This window comes from Coregonus clupeaformis, unplaced genomic scaffold (genome assembly GCF_020615455.1).
Source record: "Coregonus clupeaformis isolate EN_2021a unplaced genomic scaffold, ASM2061545v1 scaf0239, whole genome shotgun sequence".
Lineage (NCBI taxonomy): Eukaryota > Metazoa > Chordata > Actinopteri > Salmoniformes > Salmonidae > Coregonus > Coregonus clupeaformis.
This window is the reverse complement of record NW_025533694.1, coordinates 116,617-141,240: the sequence shown is the minus strand read 5'-3', so window position 1 is coordinate 141,240 and position 24,624 is coordinate 116,617. Positions and strand designations below refer to the sequence as shown.

At 47.2% G+C, this 24,624-nt stretch overlaps 1 protein-coding gene across 1 annotated transcript in view; it reads right to left on the bottom strand.

Annotated features, from left to right (window-relative positions):
* The window catches only part of LOC121543035 (glutamate receptor ionotropic, kainate 2-like), a 151,108-nt gene that overhangs the window by 70,876 nt on the left and 55,608 nt on the right, over positions 1-24,624 (bottom strand). Inside the window, exons 7-9 of the mRNA XM_045214344.1 lie at positions 5,352-5,495; positions 3,319-3,426; positions 2,281-2,394 (exon numbers count right to left, since the gene is read on the bottom strand). Coding sequence (XP_045070279.1) covers positions 2,281-2,394; positions 3,319-3,426; positions 5,352-5,495 — 366 coding nt within the window. The remainder of the gene's footprint in view (positions 1-2,280; positions 2,395-3,318; positions 3,427-5,351; positions 5,496-24,624) is intronic.

The window sequence follows — 24,624 nt, the reverse complement described above, 5'->3', positions numbered from 1 at the left end:
TTGGCCGCAAGTGGATCTTCCAGCAAGACAATAACCCCAAGCACACATCAAAATCCACAAATAAATTGTAATTTGGCCACAAAATCAACATTTTGCAAGTCTCCAGACTTTTGTATGGAGGAATGGTCTAAGATCCCTCCCAATGTGTTCTCCAACTCATAAAACATTTTAGAGAAAGGCTCTGTGCCATTATCCTCATAAGGGGAGGTATTGAAAGGTATTGAAAAAAATATTACTTGCTGAACAAAATCTATTTTTCTGAGCAATTCTACTAGTATAAAATTTTTTAGCATACAATATAGCTCAGCATTTTAATTATTTATTGTATACAGTCATTTTTGTTAATCTTTATCAAGGGTGTCAATAATTTTGGACCCCACTGTACAGTATATGTAATGATGTGTTAGAGAAGAAGCCTTTTTATATCAGCTGGACAATTTCTAAAGTGAAAAAGAGCATAATACCTGGGGAGCAGTTGTTGTTGGGGGTTAACTGCCTTGCTCAAGGGCAGAACAACAGATTTTTCCACCTTGAAGGCTCGGGGATTCAAACCCAACCTTATGAGCAGGTAAATCACACGTTTGATAATGTTAAAAAGTCATCTGATTCATGCCGTTGCAGTAAACCAGTTATGAAATACTACGACTTCTTCAACTATCACATGGGCATACTGTGACTTTAACCACCAGTATAATACCAGTATGAGGTCTTAGAAGTACTGTGACTTTAACCACGAGTCTATTACCAGTATGAGGTCTTAGAAGTACTGTGACTTTAACCACCAGTCTATTACCAGTATGAGGTCTTAGAAGTACTGTGACTTTAACCACCAGTATAATACCAGTATGAGGTCTTAGAAGTACTGTGACTTTAACCACCAGTATAATACCAGTATGAGGTCTTAGAAGTACTGTGACTTTAACACCAGTCTATTACCAGTATGAGGTCTTAGAAGTACTGTGACTTTAACCACCAGTCTATTACCAGTATGAGGTCTTGACAAAATGGCCAAAACTCTTTTGATTAATTACAGCTCCACCTTTTAAAGAGGGGCTTGTAATCCTTCAGTCTGCCATGGAGAAAATGAAGAGAAGTTGGATAAAAGTCTGCATCAATCAAATGTAACAAACCCAATTATTGTCAGCCCTACCTCCTCTTTTCTCCTCCCCTCAAAGCCATCCGAGATCTCCCCATGACTCAATCCTGATACACCAATTACAGACATGTAGAGTCTTAACTAATAACAGCAATTCAATCAGCGCACAGCGGCAGCATGCATGGGAGAGGTAAGGCAAGCGCAGCACGGGATAAATAATGACAAACCGCAATTTGGTTGATATTGTTATTTTTACGCTCTGCTTCTTAATAATAGGATCGTAAATTGCCTTAATTTTCTTGATTCAAGAAGCTTCCTGTTTAGTCGTGATGAGTCACTTGCGGCGGGCTCTGGTATAGCTTTCAGACGGAGGGATGGAGTCGTCGTGTAGCCTACAGAATCACTACAGCACCAGAGCAGACTTTATTTACAACACACAGACAACTCCACCCCAACAGATAGACGCCACAGGATGGGGCGTGATAAGCTCATTGTTGAAGCTAAGTGTTTTTTAAATAAATCTTCTATAGTGTGAATAATAACAATACAACAGATTTTTGTAGCGCTTTTCTAAAATGCCAAATATGGTTGGATGAAGCCTGAGGAAATACAGCTATGAGTTGGTCTGTGTGACTCATAGAGACGCATTAGAGATCCTAGGGCACTGTTTAACTTCCCAGAGTTCCCCTGAATGCCTGGGTTTAGCATGACTGGGTAGAGAAACAACTCCTCAATAGAGGGACTAATAAAATGCTAGAGAGAGAGAGAGAGCCTTAAACCATGAAATCTTATTGGACAATCAATCAGCCAATTAGCCCTGCCTGAAACTGTTCTCAACCCATTGGAAAGGGTCCTCTCCACAGCAGTGAAGTGTGGACTGGTAATTTAAAAGTGGTGTATTTTGGGCTACTTCTATTCAATTCAATCACAGGCTGACAACCATCCTGAGAAATTCAAGTGGAGCACTTTTCAAAGAAAATGACCTAAAAACTAAAAAGGAATGACACCTTTCCCAAGGAGTCAATTAAGTCTTAGAGCAGTTCTGGGCATTCATAATCACTTAGATAGACATGATAGAACTCCGTTATAGCACCCAGCTTTAATGACAGTTAGTACAGCAATTTCATTTCTCTGTGAATAGACAAAAAGTGTCTACCCCAGAGAAAAGAGTGAACGGTACTTACCAGTATGGTGGAGACAACTAGAGATCTGTTGGCTAAGGAGTCTGTGACGTTGGATGTCTTCCCCTTCTGGTGGTCTGTCATGTTCAAGCCACTAGGAGGGTCCCATGTTCCAATCTGAGGGGAAAAACACATGCAAAACATTAGCATTTAGTGCACTTCAGTTATATCTTCCATGCAGAAAAACTGTTCAGGGAAGAGAGTGTGTCTATGAGGTACTTAATTACAAACATGCACCCACACACACACACACACACACACACACACACACACACACACATACACACACACACACACACACACACACTCACACACACACGCACCCACCCACACACACACACAAACCCACATACTCCTCTTCCACAGAGAGCATGGGGCAGATCCTGATCCTAGATCAGCTCTTATATCATATCCCGCAGGTTAAGAGTTAAGAGTTCACACTACTGAGCATATGTGTGTATATGTGAGAGTATGTGTAAGGAGGGGTTGGCGGAAGGAGAAAGAAGAGGAGGAGAGGGGACGAGTCTGCAGGGTCCTCTCACCCTGGCTGTGTTATTCTCTTATACGCTATAGGGCCTCTCATCTCAGCAGACACTCTGCTCTGCAGCACCAACCAACTACAGCCCCAACAGCTCTGCTCCTCTCTCTGATGCCCACTACTGAGGCCTTAGAGATGGCTTCTTTGTAATTGCAAATCAACTCTTTAATTCAGCCTTCATGACACTGGAGGGCTCCTGAAGGTTTTTTCATTAATAGAGTAAATTATTCATGGAGGTGCAGACACACGTCACAGAGAGAGACGGGGAGGTCAGGAGCAGCTGAGAGGCACACACAGGGGAGCATGTGTATAAGGAGGATGTGTGTGTGTGTGTGTGTGTGTGTGTGTGCATGCGTGCGTGTGTGGTTTGATGTTTGGATCTGTTGTGTTGGCAAGCTTTTGTTTATGAGTTATCTCCTCCATAGATGTGCACACATGGTCGTGTATTGTAAATATGCACACTCAAACACACACATACACACAAACAAACAAACACACAGTACCTTCTCCAGTCCATCCTCCTTCAGACTAATCACATCCAGGTCAAAGTCTGTCCTCAAGCCGTTGGTTCTGTTGAAAGTGATCCGCCCAGTCAAGCCATCCCAGTGGGCCTGGAGAGAGAGAGAGAGAGAGAGAGAGAGAGAGAGAGAGAGAGAGAGAGAGAGAGAGAGAGAGAGAGAGAGAGAGAGAGAGAGAGAGAGAGAGAGAGAGAGAGAGAGAGAGAGAGAGAGAGAGAGAGAGAGAGAGAGAGAGAGAGAGAGAGAGAGAGAGAGAGAGAGAGAGAGAGAGAGAGAGAGAGAGAGAGAGAGAGATTCATCATAACCAGACGAGCAAGAGGTCACAGGAGCTCACTCATTCTCAGCAAAATAGACACATTCATTATTCATTAGAGTTCACCTTTAAGCAAGGCGCACAAACACACAAAGGTATGCTGCACACACACACACACACACACACACACACACACACTGTATATTACTTATTAATACCACACACACAAACTCGATACAGCTTTCTCCAGGACACAGATGCTTTTTGGATGTAATTCTGATCGTTGCTTTAGTAACAGTGAGATAGTTATTACCTAATCTGTAACGATACAGACACTGCTTTGGAATGCTGAAAATCGAGCATAGAAGTGGCCCTAAGCACTGAACTCTCTTGTGTTACATTGCATAGCAAGTGTTGAATTATGTGCCCTTTTCTTAGAGAAGCAGGGGCAACTGGCTTAAAGCGGATGTCTTTTTCAGAAAGAACCTGCAGTATGACTCATCTAACGTCATGTTATTACAGGATCATAAAAGTCACATTGTTCTTCTCTGTTGGAAAGAGAGCACTAGATTAAAGAAGACTGTGAATTTCCAAGAAATAGCCACAATTACCTGCCTATGTGGTTTGATGTGGTTATGTTGAAAATAACAGTGGAAATGTGTCATAATCTTGGTTGGGTATCTCATACATTTAAATAAACACATATGAAATACATTTGAATAAATCCGTACTAAATACATGTAGTATGTTCAGTGTAATGTAAGCCTGTGATGCAATAATATGTAGTGGTAGTAGTGTAATGTTAACCTGTAATACAGTGGAGATTCAGTGATAGTGTAATGTTAGCCTGTGATACAGTGGTGATGCAGTGATAGTGTAATGTTAGCCTGTGTGTCACTCTGGATCGACAGTGCAGTGGTATATAAAGGCCATCAGGCTAAACAGCAGTGTCTTTTACGAGGGCTGGCGTCCACCCTATACTGGTCCACAGGCTTGGAGAGAGAGAGCACTCGAAGTGGCGAGATGTGAGAATATTTGTGCGGCGGTTCGAGACAAAGTGCTATAATGTGTCAAAAACCTCATCCCCTCATCCCCTCATCCCTCCACCCCCACCACCCTCCACCCCCACCACCCGCCACCCTCCACCCACACCACCCTCCACCCCCACCACCCTCCACCCACACCACCCTCCACCCCCGCCACCCTCCACCCCCGCCACCCACCACCCCCCAGCCGGCAGTAGTGTGAGTGTTAGCAGGGTTCTGGTGACATCTCTCAGAGCAAACAGAACAGAACAGGGTAGTTAGGCTTTACAGACCCTAAATATAGCCTGGGCCAATCCTGCTCTTTAACTGCCTAACTGACAGACAGGGAGGTTTGGATTAACCGCCCCAGTTTCCAGAATCTATCTAGCACACTGAGGAATAATTAGCCCAGATTAAGATCATTTAGACCCATTCTGTAGGGATATTATATAAAAACAGAGAGACAGTTTTAAGATTAAGATGGTTGCTGCTCTCGGAATAGTATGAAAGTACAACTGTAAGAATGCAGTAAAAAAAAGCCTTTCACTTTCTATTTCATTTACATTGATTTCTTTGATTGCCCCCCTGTGCCCTTCTAGCTTGTGTCTCTATATGGCTCTCTTGTGCCTCTCTCTCCTATGTGTGTGTAGGCTATCTCTCATTCTTTCATTCTCTCTCTCCATGTCCATCTCACCCCTGCCTTTCCAGTGGGCCGGTGTGTAATGTATAACGCTACGTACCTCTTTGATGAGGGCCATGAATCTGTTCCCAAAGCGCCAGGGTTTGTGTCTGTTGCACTGTAGGGAGCTGACAGTGATCTGCTGAGACTGCTGCACGGCCACGGCCACCACGTGCACGGCATCGTACATGAGCGCAGCGTCCGTCTGGAAAACAACAGAGAGAATGTATGATTTAAATGTTTTATATACACTGAACAAAAATATAAACGATCCCGCAGATGATGAAGCCGGATGTAGAGATCCTGGGCTGGCGTGGTTACACGTGGTCTGCAGTTGTGATGCCGGTTGGACATACTGCCAAATTCTCTAAAACAATGTTGGAGGCGGCTTATTTTAGAGAAATTAACATTAAATTCTCTGGAAACAGCTCTGGTGGATATTGCTGCAGTCAGCATGCCAATTGCACGCTCCCTCAAAACTTGAGACATCTGTGACATTGTGTTGTGTGACAAAACTGCACAGTTTAGAGTGGCCTTTTAATGTCCCCAGCACAAGGTGCACCTGTGTAATGCTCATGCTGTTTAATCAGCGTATTGATATGCCACACCTGTCAGGTGGAAGGATTATCTTGGCAAAGGAGAAATGCTCACTAACAGGGATGTAAAAAAATGCGTGGCCAACATTTGAGAGAAATTAGCTTTTTGTGCGTATGGAACATTTCTGGGATATTTTATTTCAGCTCATGAAACATGGGACCAACACTTTACATGTTGCGTTTATATTTTTGTTCAATATAATTTCATCAGTCTGTTGTCCCCACTTGCTTCAAGTGCTAGCTGTGCCACTAGAGATCCTGGTTCGAATCCAGGCTCTGTCGTAGCCGGCCGCGACCGGGAGACCCATGGGGCGGCGCACAATTGGCCCAGCGTCATCCAGGGTAGGGGAGGGAATGGCTGGCAGGGATGTAGCTCAGTTGGTAGAGCATGGCGTTTGCAACGCCAGGGTTGTGGGTTCGATTCCCACAGGGGGCCAGTGTGAAAAAATAAAAATAATAATGTATGCACTCACTAACTGTAAGTCGCTCTGGATAAGAGCGTCTGCTAAATGACTAAAATGTAAAATGTAATTGCCCCGTAGCACTCACTCTGTCATCATGAAGAGCTTTGAGAGGCTAGTTAAGGATCATTTCACCTCTAACTTACCCGACACCGTAGGCCCACTACAATTTTTATACCCCAACAGATCCACAGACGACGCATTCGCCATCGAACTGCACACTGCCCTATCACACCTGGACAAAAGGAATACCTGTGTATGTTCATTGACTACAGCTCAGCCTTCAACGCCATAAGGCCATCCAAGCTCATCACTAAGCTCAGGGCCCTGGGTCTGAAACCCGGGCCTCTGCAACTGGATTCTGGACTTCCTGACGAGCCGACCCCAGGTGGTGAGGGTAGGCAACAACATCTCAGCCATGCTGATCATGAACACGGGCGCCCCACAAAGGTGCATGCTCTACCCCCTCCTGTACTCCCTGTTCACTCATGACTGCGTGGTCACGCACGTCTCCAACTCAATCATCAAGTTTGCTGACGACACAACAGTGGTCGGGGGAGATTTTTTTCCTTCTTAATGCGTTTGAACCAATCAGTTGTGTTGTGACAAGGTAGGGGTGGTATACAGAAGATAGGCCTATTTGGTAAAAGACCAAGTCCATATTATGGCAAGAACAGCTCAAATATGCAAAGAGAAACAACAGTCCATTACTTTAAGACATGAAGGTCAGTCAATACGGAACATTTCACTTCAACAATTTGCACTATTTTGTTTATGTCCATTACATGAAATCCAAATAAAAATCCATTTAAATTACAGGTTGTAATGCAACAAAATAGGAAAAACGCCAAGGGGGATGAATACTTTTGCAAGGCACTGTAAGCAACTCCAGTGTATATTTGGCCTTATGTTTTAGGTTATTGTCCTGCTGAAAGGTGAATTTGTCTCCCAGTGTCTGTTGGAAAGCAGACTGAACCAGATTTTCCTATAGGATTTTGCCTGTGCTTAGCTCTATTCCATTTATTTGTAACCTAAAAAAACTCTGTTGTTGATCCATCCTCAGTTTTCTCCTATCACAGCCATTAAACTCTGTAATTGTTTTAAAGTCATCATTGCCCTTATGGTGAAATCCCTGAGCGATTTCCTACCTCTCTGGCAACTGAGTTAGGAAGGACGCATGTATCTTTGTAGTGACTAGGTGTATTGATACACCATCCAAAGTGTAATTAATAACTTCACCATGCTCAAAGGGATATTCAATGTCTGCCTTTTTTAAAACCCATCTACCAATAGGTGTCCTTCTTTGCGAGGTATTGGAAAACCTCCCTGATCTTTGTGGTTGTATGTGTGTTTGAAATTCACTGCTCAACTGAGGGACCTTACAGATACAGTGGGGGGAAAAAGTATTTAGTCAGCCACCAATTGTGCAAGTTCTCCCACTTAAAAAGATGAGAGAGGCCTGTAATTTTCATCATAGGTACACGTCAACTATGACAGACAAACTGAGAAAAAAAATTCCAGAAAATCACATTGTAGGATTTTTAATGATTTAATTTGCAAATTATGGTGGAAAATAAGTATTTGGTCACCTACAAACAAGCAAGATTTCTGGCTCTCCCAGACCTGTAACTTCTTATGTAAGAGGCTCCTCGTTACCTGTATTAATGGCACCTGTTTGAACTTGTTATCAGTTTTAAAGACACCTGTCCACAACCTCAAACAGTCACACTCCAAACTCCACTATGGCCAAGACCAAAGAGCTGTCAAAGGACACCAGAAACAAAATTGTAGACCTGCACCAGGCTGGGAAGACTGAATCTGCAATAGGTAAGCAGCTTGGTTTGAATAAATCAACTGTGGGAGCAATTATTAGGAAATGGAAGACATACAATGCCACTGATAATCTCCCTCGATCTGGGGCTCCACGCAAGATCTCACCCCGTGGGGTCAAAATGATCACAAGAACGGTGAGCAAAAATCCCAGAACCACACGGGGGGACCTAGTGAATGACCTGCAGAGAGCTGGGACCAAAGTAACAAAGCCTACAATCAGTAACACACTAAGCCGCCAGGGACTCAAATCCTGCAGTGCCAGACGTGTCCCCCTGCTTAAGCCAGTACATGTCCAGGCCCGTCTGAAGTTTGCTAGAGTGCATTTGGATGATCCAGAAGAGGATTGGGAGAATGTCATATGGTCAGATGAAACCAAAATAGAACTTTTTGGTAAAAACTCAACTCGTCGTGTTTGGAGGACAAAGAATGCTGAGTTGCATCCAAAGAACACCATACCTACTGTGAAGCATGGGGGTGGAAACATCATGCTTTGGGGCTGTTTTTCTGCAAAGGGACCAGGACGACTGATCCGTGTAAAGGAAAGAATGAATGGGGCCATGTATCGTGAGATTTTGAGTGAAAACCTCCTTCCATCAGCAAGGGCATTGAAGATGAAACGTGGCTGGGTCTTTCAGCATGACAATGATCCCAAACACACCGCCCGGGCAACGAAGGAATGGCTTCGTAAGAAGCATTTCAAGGTCCTGGAGTGGCCTAGCCAGTCTCCAGATCTCAACCCGATAGAAAATTTTTGGAGGGAGTTGAAAGTCCGTGCGCCCAGCGACAGCCCCAAAACATCACTGCTCTAGAGGAGATCTGCATGGAAGAATGGGCCAAAATACCAGCAACAGTGTGTGAAAACCTTGTGAAGACTTACAGAAAACGTTTGACCTGTGTCATTGCCAACAAATGTCATGAGCACTCTCTCTCCCTGGTAGCAACATTAATTGCATTCAATTATCTTCCACTCTGCTCACCTCCCTCTCTCTACTCAGCCTAACTAGCTCCACCTGCCCTGCTCTGCTCTTGTTACCTGGCCAGCTGCACTGCATTTCCCACTCACCATCCTCACCTTGCCTCACTCTGTTCTAATTACTCTGCCAGCTGAACTGCATTTCCCCACTACCTCTCCCAGTATATCAAGCCCTGTTTTTCAGCCAAGCCCTGTCAGATCGTCTTCAAACCCGGACCAGTATCCTGCCTGTCTGCGCTCTGACTCCTGTTTGTGATACCGATCCTTTCTTGACTGCCTCCTTGTTCTACTGCCCGTCTATCCCAACCTGCCTTCTGGACCTCGACTACTCTCCGATCTTCAGCCCCTCCGGTAACTCGTTTCTGCCTTCTGTCTCTCACCACGATATTTGCCCAGCCCTGATCTGTACTTCTGCCTGCCATTCATATTGCTGTTGTGTGTGTGTGTTCCCCCAGGTCTCCGACCACCAGATGAGCGTGCCCAGACGTTTCACCACCCTCAGCCCGATACGCCGCTCCATCACTGGGGAACACACACACTAAGCACTTGGACTGGACACCCCGGACATTTGGTGACCCCCGGAGCACAGGTACCCACAGGAGGACCCTGAAAGACCCCTGACACCCCTGGGACTCCTCTTCCCGCCTGTAACCTTGAATAAAGAACTCTGAATTTGAACTTGCGCTCTTGGGTCCTCTTCTGTTCGTGATAGAACGATCTGACCATCATGGACCCAGCGCACTCCCCTGACCACGATGGAGGAAGAGCCAGAGAGGACTGCCCTACAGCGACTGGAACGCTCTGAGGGAGACATAAATCGGATGGCTGGCGACATCGCTTCCCTTCTCCAGCTATTCAACCAGCAGCAACAACAGTTCCAACTGCAGCAACAACAGCTAGCCCAAGCCCTGCAACTACTCTCAAGCCCGGCTACTCCACCTGCACCCCCCCTGGTCCTTTTGTTCCTGTACCACCGATACTCCTTCATCCCTCCGCTGGAGGTCCCAATGCTGCAGGCCCGGCAGTGCTGCCACCAGATCCCCACGCTCCTGAACCAAGGATTGGGAACCCGGAACGTTTTGATGGCAACCAGAAGCAAGTAAGACCATTCTTGAGCAGCTGCCGAATCCAGTTTGCACTACAGCCCAGGACTTTCTCAACAGAGGGAGCCAAGGTGGGGTATGTCATCACACATCTCACCGGTCGAGCTCGGTTGTGGGGAACGGCGGAATTCGACCGGCAAACCCCAGCCTGTGCCTCCTTCAGTGCCTTTGAGGAGGAGATGTTAAAGGTCTTTGACCTAGGCTCGCCAACAGCCGAAGCGTCACAAGCTCTGCTCACCATCCGTCAGGGCAATCGGACAGTGGCAGACTTCTCCATTGACTTTCGTACCCTGGCCAGTCAAAGCTCGTTTAACCCAGAGGCACTGGTGCAAGCCTTCCTCCATAGCCTGGCGGACTATATCAAGGACGAGCTTGTTTCCCATGACCCGCCCTCAACGCTTGATGCCGCCATTGACCTTGCCGTTCGCATTGACCGCCGTATACAGACCCGGAGGAGGGAGAAGGGCCGTCTCAGTCAACCTGCCATCCGTACTCGGGTCGATACCGCTTCTGTCCAGCCCCTGCCTGTCAAGTCCCATAGCCAACTCAATCAGCCTGAGCCCATGGAGATTGGCCGTGCCTCTCTGACTCCCGAGGAGCGTCGGGCGCCGTCTAAGCTCCAACCTTTGCCTCTACTGTGGTGGCGAGAATCACCGTGTCGCTACTTGTCCGGCAAAAGCCGCAGCTCACCAGGTGTAGGGGAGATCCGGGTGAGCTCAACAAGCCTTCAGTCTCCCTCCATCCGAAAGACCCTGCTTCATCTCCGCCTTCAGCTTTCTGACAAGACTCATACATTGGCCGCCCTTGTGGATTCCGGGCCGAAGCAAACATCATGGACCCTGAGCTTGCACAGCAACTGGGCGTGAACCATCATCAACTGACACAACCCATTCCTGCACGAGCCCTGGATGGGCATCATCTTGGCACTGTCACTCATATCTCCGCCCCTGTGACAATCCTGCTGTCAGGAAACCACCAGGAGTCCATCCAGTTTCACCTCCTACACTCACCTGGCCAACCACTCATTCTTGGATACCCGTGGCTCCGTCAGCACAACCCCCACATCGACTGGGAGACAGGAACAGTCCGTGAGTGGGGAAGGAGTTGTCACCAGACCTGTTTAAGGGGGCCACCCTGCCCGTTCACCGGGAAGGATCTAGCGCTACCTCCGACATATCCAATGTTCCGGCCTGTTACCACAGCCTGAAAGAGGTGTTCAACAAATCCAAGGCGACATCTCTACCCCCCACACAGACCCTATGACTGCGCGATTGATCTCCTGCCTGGCACAGCACCTCCCAAGGGTCGTCTGTATTCACTGTCAGCCCCGGAAAGAAAGGCCATGGAGGACTACATTAATGACTCTCTTGCCTCCGGGATAATTAGACCGTCGTCTTCCCCGCAGGAGCGGGATTCTTCTTTGTCGGCAAGAAGGACGGTTCTCTTCGTCCATGCATAGATTACCGGGGTCTGAACGACATCACGGTTAAGAATCGCTACCCACTGCCCTTACTTTCGTCTGCCTTCGAACTGCTGCAGGGAGCCACTGTATTCACTAAGCTGGACCTTCGCAATGCCTACCATCTGGTGCGGATGAGGGAGGGAGACGAATGGAAGACAGCGTTCAACACACCAACCGGCCACTATGAATATCTCGTCATGCCCTTCGGCCTCACCAATGCCCCAGCAGTTTTTCAAGCCCTAGTGAATGATATCCTCAGGGACATGCTAAATACGTTCGTATTTGTGTACCTTGACGATATTTTAATATTCTCAAAGACTCTGTCAGAACACACGCACCACGTCCGGTTGGTCCTGCGCCGCCTGCTGGAGAACTCTCTTTTCGTGAAGGCAGAGAAGTGCGAGTTCCATGCCAAGACCGTTTCATTCCTGGGGTATGTGGTGACCGAGGGCAGCATTCAGATGGATCTCACGAAGGTGTCGGCTGTCACTTCCTGGCCAGTTCCTGAGTCTCGGAAGAAGTTGCAACAGTTCCTGGGCTTTGCCAACTTTTATAGGAGATTCATCAGAAACTATAGCACAGTGGCTGCACCCCTCACGGCGCTAACCAGCACTAAACAACCGTACCAATGGACATCAGCTGCTGATAAGGCCTTCAATATCCTCAAGACATGTTTCACTTCTGCTCCCATCCTCCAGATGCCAGATGCAGCAAGGCAGTTTGTGGTGGAGGTAGATGCTTCGGACGTGGGAGTGGGTGCAGTGCTTTCTCAAAGAGCAGCTGAGGATGGCAAGATGCACCCCTGTGCCTTCTACTCCCGTCGGCTAACCCCTGCCGAATGCAACTACGACATTGGGAACCGCGAGCTGTTGGCTGTCAAGCTCGCCCTTGAAGAATGGCGGCACTGGTTAGAGGGGTCAAAGGAACCATTCGTAGTGTGGACAGACCACAAGAACCTGGAGTATATCCAAACAGCCAGGAGGCTGAACTCCCGTCAACAGCGGTGGTCTCTGTTCTTTACGCGCTTCAATTTCACGCTCTCCTACCGCCCGGGATCTCGCAACATCAAACCTGATGCTCTTTCCCGGATGTTTCAGAAGGACGAGACCACCGCCATGACAGCTCCCATTCTTCCCAGCCACTTGGTCGTAGCGGCCCTCACCTGGGAGATCGAGAAGCAGGTCATGGAGGCTCTTCGGGACCAGCCAGGTCCAAGCACCAGCGCCCCCAACCGTCTGTTTGTTCCAGCAAATCTCAGGTCACCTGTGATTCAGTGGGGGCACGAATCCCGTCTGGCCTGTCATCCCGGCATCACTCGCACCCTTCATCTGGTCCGCCAGCGGTTCTGGTGGCGGGGGATGAGACGGGATGTCCGAGAATTCATCCGAGCTTGTCCCACTTGTAACCGAAACAAGACTCCCAACCAGCCTCCTGCTGGGTTGCTGCAACCCCTACTCATACCCAAGAGGCCCTGGTCCCACGTTTCACTGGACTTTGTTACGGGCCTTCCGCCCTCTGACGGACACACAGTCATCCTTACCATTGTTGACCGCTTTAGTAAGATGACCCACTTCGTGCCCCTTCCCAAACTACCCTCTGCTAAAGAGACCTCCCAGGTGGTCCTGGAACATGTGTTTCGTATCCATGGCCTACCCCAGGATATAGTGTCAGACCGGGGCCCGCAATTCTCAGCAACCTTTTGGAAGGAGTTCTGTCATCTCCTTGGGGCCACCGCCAGCCTATCGTCTGGATTCCACCCGCAGTCAAACGGCCAGACTGAACGCATGAACCAGGAGCTGGAGAAGGCACTGAGGTGTGTGGCTTCCCAAAATCCCCGGGCCTGGGCTCAACACCTGCTCTGGGTGGAATATGCCCATAATTCACTCACCAGTTCCTCCACCGGGCTCTCCCCCCTTTCAGTGTGTCTACGGGTATCAACCTCCACTGTTTGCCAGCCAGGAGGCGGATGCCACCTGTCCGTCTGCTCTTGCGTATGCCCGCCGCTGCCGCCGCGCCTGGGCCCAGGCTCGCACTGTGCTCCTGAAGTCTGGAACCAGCTACGCCGTCGGTGCCAACCGACGGAGGACCCCAGCACCTACTTACCGGGTTGGTCAGAAGGTCTGGCTGTCTGCCCGGGATCTGCCGCTGCGGGTTGTATCACGAAAGCTGGCCCCTCGCTTCATTGGTCCTTTTCCTGTGCAGAAAGTCATCAGTCCAACGGCGGTCCGACTTCAGTTGCCCGCTTCCATGCGGGTCCACCCCACCTTCCACGTCTCCAAGGTCAAGCCGGTCCATGAAAGTCCCCTGGTCCCTGCAGCTCCGGCGCCACCTCCTCCGCGCCTCGTAGAGGGCGGTCCTGTCTTCACCGTCCGGCGGCTGCTCCGCTCTAGGCGAAGGGGTAGGGGTCTCCAGTACCTCGTTGATTGGGAGGGATATGGTCCAGAGGAGAGGACCTGGATCCCGGCCAGGAGGATAGTGGACCGGACCCTTATCACTGACTTCCACCGACTACATCCTGATCAGCCTGCAATCCGTAGGGGCCGTCCAAGAGGGGTTCCTAGCCGTCCGGCCCGCCCTGCTCCTGTCTCAGTGCCTGTCCTGTCTCCCGACCGTGACCCTCCAGCTCCTTCTGAGGATGAGGAGATTCACTCGGACCGCTCGGAGGAGTTCTGACCCGCCGCCTGCTCCCCTCCACCCTCCCGGCATGATGTTGTTCTTGGGACTTCTGGGGCCGTCCCTTGGAGGGGGGGTCCTGTCATGAGCACTCTCTCTCCCTGGTAGCAACATTAATTGCATTCAATTATCTTCCACTCTGCTCACCTCCCTCTCTCTACTCAGCCTAACTAGCTCCACCTGCCCTGCTCTGCTCTTGTTACCTGGCCAGCTGCACTGCATTTCCCACTCACCATCCTCACCTTGCCTCACTCTGTTCTAATTACTCTGCCAGCTGAACTGCATTTCCCCACTACCTCTCCCAGTATATCAAGCCCTGTTTTTCAGCCAAGCCCTGTCAGATCGTCTTCAAACCCGGACCAGTATCCTGCCTGTCTGCGCTCTGACTCCTGTTTGTGATACCGATCCTTTCTTGACTGCCTCCTTGTTCTACTGCCCCGTCTATCCCAACCTGCCTTCTGGACCTCGACTACTCTCCGATCTTCAGCCCCTCCGGTAACTCGTTTCTGCCTTCTGTCTCTTACCACGATATTTGCCCAGCCCTGATCTGTACTTCTGCCTGCCATTCATATTGCTGTTGTGTGTGTGTGTTCCCCCAGGTCTCCGACCACCAGATGAGCGTGCCCAGACGTTTCACCACCCTCAGCCCGATACGCCGCTCCATCACTGGGGAACACACACACTAAGCACTTGGACTGGACACCCCCGGACATTTGGTGACCCCCGGAGCACAGGTACCCACAGGAGGACCCTGAAAGACCCCTGACACCCCTGGGACTCCTCTTCCCGCCTGTAACCTTGAATAAAGAACTCTGAATTTGAACTTGCGCTCTTGGGTCCTCTTCTGTTCGTGATAACAAAGGGTATATAACAAAGTATTGACAAACTTTTGTTATTGACCAAATACTTATTTTCCACTGTAATTTGCAAATACATTTATTAAAAATCCTACAATGTAATTTTCTGGAATTTTTTTCTCATTTTGTCTGTCATAGTTGACGTGTACCTATGATGAAAATTACATTATGTGACTTGTTGAGCACATTTTAACTTCTGAACTTATTTAGGCTTGCCATTTCAAAGGGGTTGAATACTTATTGACGCAAGACATTTCAGCTTTTAATTATTATTCTAATAATTGTTTTATCTACAAACATAATTCCACTTTGACATTATGGGCTATTGTGTGTAGGCCAGTGACATAAAATATCAATTTAATCTATTTTAAATTCAGGCTGTAACACAACAAAATGTGGAAAAGTCAAGGGGTGTGAATACTTTCTGAACGCATTGTATATACAGTGGGGAGAACAAGTATTTGATACACTGCCGATTTTGCAGGTTTTCCTACTTACAAAGTATGTAGAGATCTGTAATTTTTATCATAGGTACACTTCAACTGTGAGAGACAGAATCTAAAACAAAAATCCAGAAAATCACATTGTATGATTTTTAAGTAATTAATTTGTATTTTATTGCATGACATAAGTATTTGATCACCTACCAACCAGTAAGAATTCCGGCTCTCACAGACCTGTTAGTTTTTCTTTAAGAAGCCCTCCTGTTCTCCACTCATTACCTGTATTAACTGCACCTGTTTGAACTCGTTACCTGTATAAAAGACACCTGTCCACACACTCAATCAAACAGACTCCAACCTCTCCACAATGGCCAAGACCAGAGAGCTGTGTAAGGACATCAGGGATAAAATTGTAGACCTGCACAAGGCTGGGATGGGCTACAGGACAATAGGCAAGCAGCTTGGTGAGAAGGCAACAATTATTGGCGCAATTATTAGAAAATGGAAGAAGTTCAAGATGACAGTCAATCATCCTCGGTCTGGGGCTCCATGCAAGATCTCACCTCGTGGGGCATCAATGAAAGCGCTGCAAAATCTGGACCCCTACAAATCAGCTGGGCTAGACAATCTGGACCCTTTCTTTCTAAAACTAGCCGCCGAAATTGTCGCAACCCCTATTACTAGTCTGTTCAACCTCTCTTTCATAACGTCTGAGATCCCCAGAGATTGGAAAGCTGCCGCGGTCATCCCCCTCTTCAAAGGGGGTGACACTCTAGATCCAAACTGCTACAGACCTATATCCATCCTGCCCTGCCTTTCGAAAGTATTTGAAAGCCAAGTTAACAAACAGATCACCGACCATTTCGAATACCACCGTACCTTCTCCGCTATGCAATCCGGTTTCCGAGCTGGTCATGGGTGCACTTCAGCCACGCTCAAGGTCCTAAACGATATTATAACCGCGATTGATAATAGACAGTACTGTGCAGCCGTCTTCATCGACCTGGCCAAGGCTTTCGACTCTGTCAACCACCGCATTCTTATTGGCAGACTAAATAGCCTTGGTTTCTCAAATGACTGCCTCGCCTGGTTCACCAACTACTTCTCAGATAGAGTTCAGTGTGTCAAATCGGAGGGCCTGTTGTCTGGACCTATGGCAGTCTCTATGGGGGTGCCACAGGGTTCAATTCTTGGGCCGACACTTTTCTCCGTGTATATCAATGATGTCGCTCTTGCTGCTGGTGAGTCTCAGATCCACCTCTACGCAGACGACACCATTTTGTATACATCTGGCCCTTCATTGGACACTGTGTTAACAAACCTCCAAACGAGCTTCAATGCCATACAACACTCCTTCAGTAGCCTCCAACTGCTCTTAAACACTAGTAAAACTAAATGCATGCTTTTCAATCGAACGCTGCTGGCACCCACCCACCCGACTAGAATCACCACTCTCGACGGGTCTGACCTAGAGTATGTGGACAACTACAAATACCTAGGTGTCTGGTTAGACTGTAAACTCTCCTTCCAGACTCACATAAAGAATCTCCAATCCAAAGTTAAATCTAGAATCGGCTTCCTATTTCGCAACAAAGCCTCCTTCACTCATGCTGCCAAACATGCCCTCGTAAAACTGACTATCCTACTGATCCTAGACTTCGGCGATGTCATTTACAAAATAGCCTCCAACACTCTACTCAGCAAACTGGATGTAGTCTATCACAGTGCCATCCGTTTTGTCTCCAAAGCCCCATACACTACCCACCACTGTGACCTGTACGCTCTTGTTGGCTGGTCCTCACTACATGTTCGTTGTCAAACCCACTGGCTCCAGGCCATCTATAAATCACTGCTAGGCAAATCCCCGCCTTATCTTAGCTCATTGGTCACCATAGCAGTACCCACCCGTAGTCTGCGCTCCAGCAGGTATATCTCACTGGTCATTCCCAAAGCCAACACCTCCTTTGGCCGCTATTCCTTCCAGTTCTCTGCTGCCAATGACTGGAACGAATTGCAAAAATCTCTGAAGCTGGAGACTCTTATCTCCCTCACTAACTTTAAGCATCAGTTGTCAGAGCACCTTACCGATCACTGCACCTGTACACAGCCCATCTGAAATTAGCCCACCCAACTACCTCATCCCTATATTGTTATCTATTTTGCTCTTTTGCACCCCAGTATCTCTATTTGCACATAATCTCTTGCACATCTAGCATTCCAGTGTTAATACTATTGTAATTATTTTGCACTATAGCCTATTTATTGCCTTACCTCCATAACTTGCTACATTTGCACACACTATATATATATTTTCTGTTGTATTTTTGACTTTATGTTTTTTTACCCCATATGTAACTCTGTGTTGTTTTTATTGCACTGCTTTGCTTTATCTTGGCCAGGTCGCAGTTGTAAATGAGAACCTGTTCTCAACTGGCTTACCTGGTTAAATAAAGGTGAAATATTTTTTTTTTTTAAATGATCATGAGGAAGGTGAGGGATCAGCCCAGAACTACATGGCAGGACCTGGTCAATGACCTGAAGAGAGCTGGGACCACAGTCTCAAAGAAAACCATTAGTAACACACTACGCCGTCATGGATTAAAATCCTGCAGCGCACGCAAGGTCCCCCTGCTCAAGCTAGCGCATGTCCAGGCCCGTCTGAAGTTTGCCAATGACCATCTGGATGATCCAGAGGAGGAATGGGAGAAGGTTATGTGGTCTGATGAGACAAAAATAGAGCTTTTTGGTCTAAACTCCACTCGCCGTGTTTGGAGGAAGAAGAAGGATGAGTACAACCCCTTTTCTGCAAAGGGGATGCTTTTCTGCAAAGGGGACAGGACGACTGCACCGTATTGAGGGGAGGATGGATGGGGCCATGTATCGCGAGATCTTGGCCAACAACCTCCTTCCCTCAGTAAGAGCATTGAAGATGGGTCGTGGCTGGGTCTTCCAGCATGACAACGACCCGAAACACACAGCCAGGGCAACTAAGGAGTGGCTCCGTAAGAGGCATCTCAAGGTCCTGGAGTGGCCTAGCCAGTCTCCAGACCTGAACCCAATAGAGCATCTTTGGAGGGAGCTGAAAGTCCGTATTGCCCAGCGACAGCCCCGAAACCTGAAGGATCTGGAGAAGGTCTGTATGGAGGAGTGGGCCAAAATCCCTGCTGCAGTGTGTGCGAACCTGGTCAAGACCTACAGGAAACGTATGATCTCTGTAATTGCAAACAAAGGTTTCTGTACCAAATATTAAGTTCTGCTTTTCTGATGTATCAAATACTTATGTCATGCAATAAAATGCAATTAATTACTTAAAAATCATACAATGTGATTTTCTGGATTTTTGTTTTAGATTCCGTCTCTCACAGTTGAAGTGTACCTATGATAAAAATAACAGACCTCTACACGCTTTGTAAGTAGGAAAACCTGCAAAATCGGCAGTGTATCAAATACTTGTTCTCCCCACTGTATATATATATATATATATATATATATATATATATATATATATATATATATTTTTTTTTTTTTTTTTTTTTAATCTCAATAAAGTAGTTATCAGTAGAGTCGGAGCTAGAAAGGGCGGGGGGGATCAAGTGCTAGTGCTGGTTCAGGTTTTTAGGTGGAAGCTGGTTCCACCATTGGGGTGCCAGGACAGAGAAGATCTTGGACTTGGCTGAGCGGGAGCTGCCCTCCCATAGGGGTGGATGGGCCAAGAGACCTGAGCTGGCAGAATGGAGTGCTTGGGTTGGGGTGTAGGGTTTGAACATAGCCTGAAAGTAGGGAGTGGCAGTTCCTCTTGCTGTTCCGTAGGTAAGCACCATGATCTTGTAGTGGATGCGAGCTTCGGCTGGAAGCCAGTGGAGTGTGCGGAGGAGAGGGGTGACATGGGAGAACTTGGGAAAGTTGAACAACAGGCGGGCTGCTGTGTTCTGGATAAGTTGCAGGGGTTTGATGGCACAAGCGGGTAGCCCAGCCAACAGCGAGTTGCAGTAGTCCAGACGGGAGAGGACAAGTACCTGGATTAGGACCTGCGCCATTCTCTGTGTGAGGTAGGGTCGTACTCTACGGATGTTGTAGACCATGAACCTGCAGGAGCGAGTCACTGCTTTGATGTTTGCAGAGAATGACAGGGTGTTGTCCAGGGTCACGCCAAGGTTAATTTTTGCTGCACCTGCAATAACATCTGAAAGATATGTGTACGTGACCAATAAAATTTGATTGGATTTGATTTTCACAGTCAATTGGATGCCTACGTCACAGCATCGGACATGAACGCAGTGTCTGTATGTGGAACAGAGAGACCATGTGTCATCACAAATCACATATCATCACATATCACTAGATCACACCACATGCACATCACATGTATCAGTCTACAGATGTAGGATCTTAATATGAGTCAGTTTGCTACAGCAGGAAAATAATCCTGCAGCAACAGAAATGTGAATTATTATGTGGATTATAAGTAATGGAGATTTTTTTAAGGGGTTGATACATTTTTCTTAAGGGAAAATCAAGTCAGAAATTTCTAAGTGGAAATGACTAAATCCAGAAGCCTTATTAAACCTAAAATACACTACAAGTTTTACATTTTCTGCATTGCAGGAAAGTTCTCCTGCAACAGGGTGATCAAATAAAGATCCTACATATGTTCATGAGCACAACGTCTGTCTGTGAAACAACAGAGAGAATGTGTCTTCGTCATGTCATCACATCACCGTCATTAGGTTACGTCACCAACTCAGTGGGATATCAACCATCAGAAATATGACACCAGCTTCCGTCTCCAACAGCAGAGACAATGTGTCATCATCACCACCAACCACATCACAGATCATTCATATCATCACATTATCACATCACAGTCAATGGAATGTCTGTGTCATGTAGATATAATTTCATTGGGATGTCAACCATTCAAACTGTTGCATCCTCGTTGCCTACCTAACTTAGTTGGACTGTGAGACTTCCATCATGAAAATACACAATGTTATTATATGAAACAAAAAGAGGGGAGAGAAAGGAACAGGGAAGAGGGCAAGAATAGCAAAGAAAGAGTATTTTCTAATATGCCAAATAACCATGGTGACATGACATCTACAGCACACAACACATTATGCAAACAATCATAAAAAGGTTTGATAAACCCAGACATCTCTAATCTCTGAAAACATACTGGGTGTGTACCAAATGGCACCCTATTCCCTACATAGTGCCCTATTGGCCCTGGTCAAAAGCAATGTACTATATAGGGAATAAGGTGCCATTTGCGACTCACACAGAATCTGCAGCTTACTCCTTCACTCTCTGTAATAATAAACGGCTGACAGTAAACAGAAGTGCGCAAGGAGACTGATATGAGAGCAATTTATCAGAGAGAAATGCCAGTCATCCACGCTCCAAGTTCCATACCCCTAATTCCACAGTACCTCAAAAAAATCAAATTAGTGTTTGTCTCGCTTGATTGGAAAGCAATCACAATAGCTCCCTACGTTTGTTGTATGGAAATCATGCCTGAGGGTTGCCGTTGGAAACCGCTGTCCTGCTGAATAAATCAGGACCTAAACCTGTCATTTCCCCACCCTTGTCCTGATTGTTCGCCGGAAGCTGAATGTTGTGACGGCAGTTTGGATGATAATATGGTGTTGTGGGTGGTTACTGTCAGTCGTGTCAGGGTGTGGGAGTTAAGGAATAAAATATTGTGATATTAATAATGTCTATTTTAAAAGGTGTTGATAAAAGGGAAGTGAAGCTGCTGCAGGGTGGGTGACACTCTGGAGGCAGATGTGCTAAAGGAGGACGGGCGGTGGTGGAGTGGTGTGGTCGCCAGCTACAGAGCGGCAGTCTGTCTTTCCCTGAGGGATGAGGGGTGGAGGGGGTGAAGGATAGGAAAGGGGCCATTCTATGCTGTCCACACTGCCTCAGTAACTTCCCAGAGAGAAGTGTCTTTATAATCACTCTGGTGTAGTGTGGCACCTGTCAATCATCACCTGTCAATCACACCTGTCAGTCAGTGCAGAGAAGGTGGGCCACAGAGTGGGCTGGCTGGGATGGGGAAGTGGGGAGGGTGGTTTAAGTCTGAGATGCCATTATTACTACTGCTGCCACTGTGATTTTTCACTGTGGTGAAAGTGTGTTGGCTGCCATGCAAGTGGGTGGTTCTTGGGATGAGAAACACACAATTCAAATTGACATTTACAGGGAACAATGCTGCCGCAATTAACACCCCTACGCCCAGTTCGTAATGGACAATTATCACCAATGTGGATCTACTATAACTAGTGCAAAGACATAAAAACAAAATGTAAAAAACAAAAAAGTATTACCAAGAAAACCCCCCGAATTCAGCTAGTTTACACAAGGATGAATGGATGTAAAAAGGTGGGTGGGTGGGCGGGTGGGTGGGCGGGTGGGGGGAGAAAGGGGAACTGTGTGAATTTTGGCAGTGGATACTTGAGTGCTTTTCTCTCTCTTCCCCAGTGCTGTGTGAGCCTCTGAAGAACCAAGCAGGCAGCAAGCCTTGCAAATGATTTAGCAACACCGCCACTTCACTCTCTAAACATCTCATTAAAATCAATTATGTCACTCCTGAATGAAATTAAAGCTAAACGCTTTAAAAGCTGGCTTTTCCCTTGTGTTAGCCAATATGAACATTACCCCTGACGCTGTCTATTCTTCCGCCTCATTCTTGCCTCCTCCTCTTCTCTCTCCACTGCTCTATCTTCTCTCTATCTCTATCTCTCCCTCTTCTCTCTCTCTCTCTCTCTCTCTCTCTCTCTCTCTCTCTCTCTCTCTCTCTCTCTCTCTCTCTCTCTCTCTCTCTCTCTCTCTCTCTCTCTCTCTCTCTCTCTCTCTCTCTCTCTCTCTCTCTCTCTCTCTCTCTCTCTCTCTCTCTCTCTCTCTCTCTCTCTCTCTCTCTCTCTCTCTCTCTCTCTCTCTCTGTCTTATCTCTGTCTTAGAGATTTATTAAATATCCTAAACTCAGATTGATTTCAATACTTTTTATAAATTGTTAAAACGCCCAGGCCTGATGTGGTGCCTCCGAAGTCGGCGTGCAGCCTCTGGGTTGGAAAGAGATTGGGTGGCATGGCCTAAAGTAGTGACACGAGCGACGTAGCTGCAACCTGCAAGCCGGCGCTCTGGTGGTCACAGGGACAGTCTAGCTCAGTCATGACGCTCTGGCTCTTTTGATTGGAACATAAACACCCTGAGAGAAGCGGGGCCACTGGAGAGATGAGCTGCCAGGGGGAAAGGAAAGGCTGTAGAGAGCAGAGCAGCTATGAGGCCAGCCAGCCGCTGGCAGCACAGGCCCACTGAAAAGTCCCCATCACTCCAACCTGTATCAGCGGAAACCCTCACACTACCCTAACTCCCACTGGACACATGTATACTGTAGTTATATGTCACGTTATGATACTACAGTGCATCACTAGTCCATACAAAGATCCTGCCCTCGCTATTCACAGACCATTTAATGGCTTCAGATGAAAAAACTAAAAAGTTAAATGAAAATGTATTTAATTTAACATGCACATTTCTTAATTTGGTTTTTAAATCACACATATAATAATGACTATGATCTGACTATTCCAAAAAATCACAAGCCCTACTATTAAAGAAAATAAAGACAGCAAGGCTAAAGAAACAATTAGGATGTGTCACTTATCCCCTCAATGAAGTTAATTAGTGTTGGAGGACGAGGCAGCAGTGGGCTGGGTGATGATGATGGTGATGTGTGTTGGCAGGGTTCTCTTTTATTTGGGGGCTGGGATGGTTGTCTGGGTGCTGGTGTTGTTTTGTCTGTGCTGTAATGCCATGTGATGCGTCGGGCCCCTTAGGGGCCTCTGGATCTCCAGCCTCTCGGATTAAAATCTGTATTTCATCAGCCAGGGCTGAGGCCCCGGGTCTGTGTCTCCTCACCCTCTTTCCCCTCTCTCCCCTCTCACTCACACCTAAATCACCCTGACATTCCCCCTTCCCTCCCCCCTCTGTCTCCCGTCTTCGTCTCTCACTCTCTCTCTCTCTCTCTCTCTCTCTCTCTCTCTCTCTCTCTCTCTCTCTCTCTCTCTCTCTCTCTCTCTCTCTCTCTCTCTCTCTCTCTCTCTCTCTCGCTCTATCTCTCGCTCGCTCTCTCTCTCGCTCTCACTCGCTCTCTCTCTCTCTCTCCATCTCAACCCCCCACTTGCTTTCACCATAGACATGACATCTATTAGTGGGCAAAACAAATACCAAGCCCCTCTGTTCTGCCTGTGTTGTACTGCCATGTTGTTGTAGGCCTTACTGCAGAGAACTAGAGGGATGTCTAATTGTGTAGGCAATCGTGATTGTGCATGTTCCTGTGCAATTGAGAGTTAGATAAATTGAGTCCTGGTGTTGATATGAGATCGGTGTGTGTGTGTGTTTAGATATCCTGATTACACCCTGCTCATACAGGTAACACACTCAGCAGGAGCAGAGTAAGCCCCCTCCAATCCATCCATGCCTCCCTCCTCTCCTCTTTCTCTACACCTCTAGTCTCTCCATCAGCTCCAATTCTCCACAGCTCGCAGGCCCAGGCCCAATAACACACACACAGCCAGCCTATTGTTGATAAGTAAGTCAACTTTAATAACGGCTCTTTATTGAGCTAAATTAATCATAAAATTGGCCTGTCTCTGGGTGTTATTGTGGGCTGGCATGTTGAGTAAGGAGTTTGTTACAGGTATGTGGCAGCCTAGGGGGAGTGAAGGTGACATAGAGAACACGGAGGGACTTACTCAATGATTTACTACAGCTGTCAATCAACTCTGGCTATTGTCGGCATGGTCAGCTGCAGTACATTTTGGGACTGTGGAGGTCCTCAGAAGAAGGAGACAGAGGGGAAGCCAAACTACAGGTCATTTAAACATCTCTATGGCACCTCTCTCAGTATGAACTATAAACCTCTTGATGTA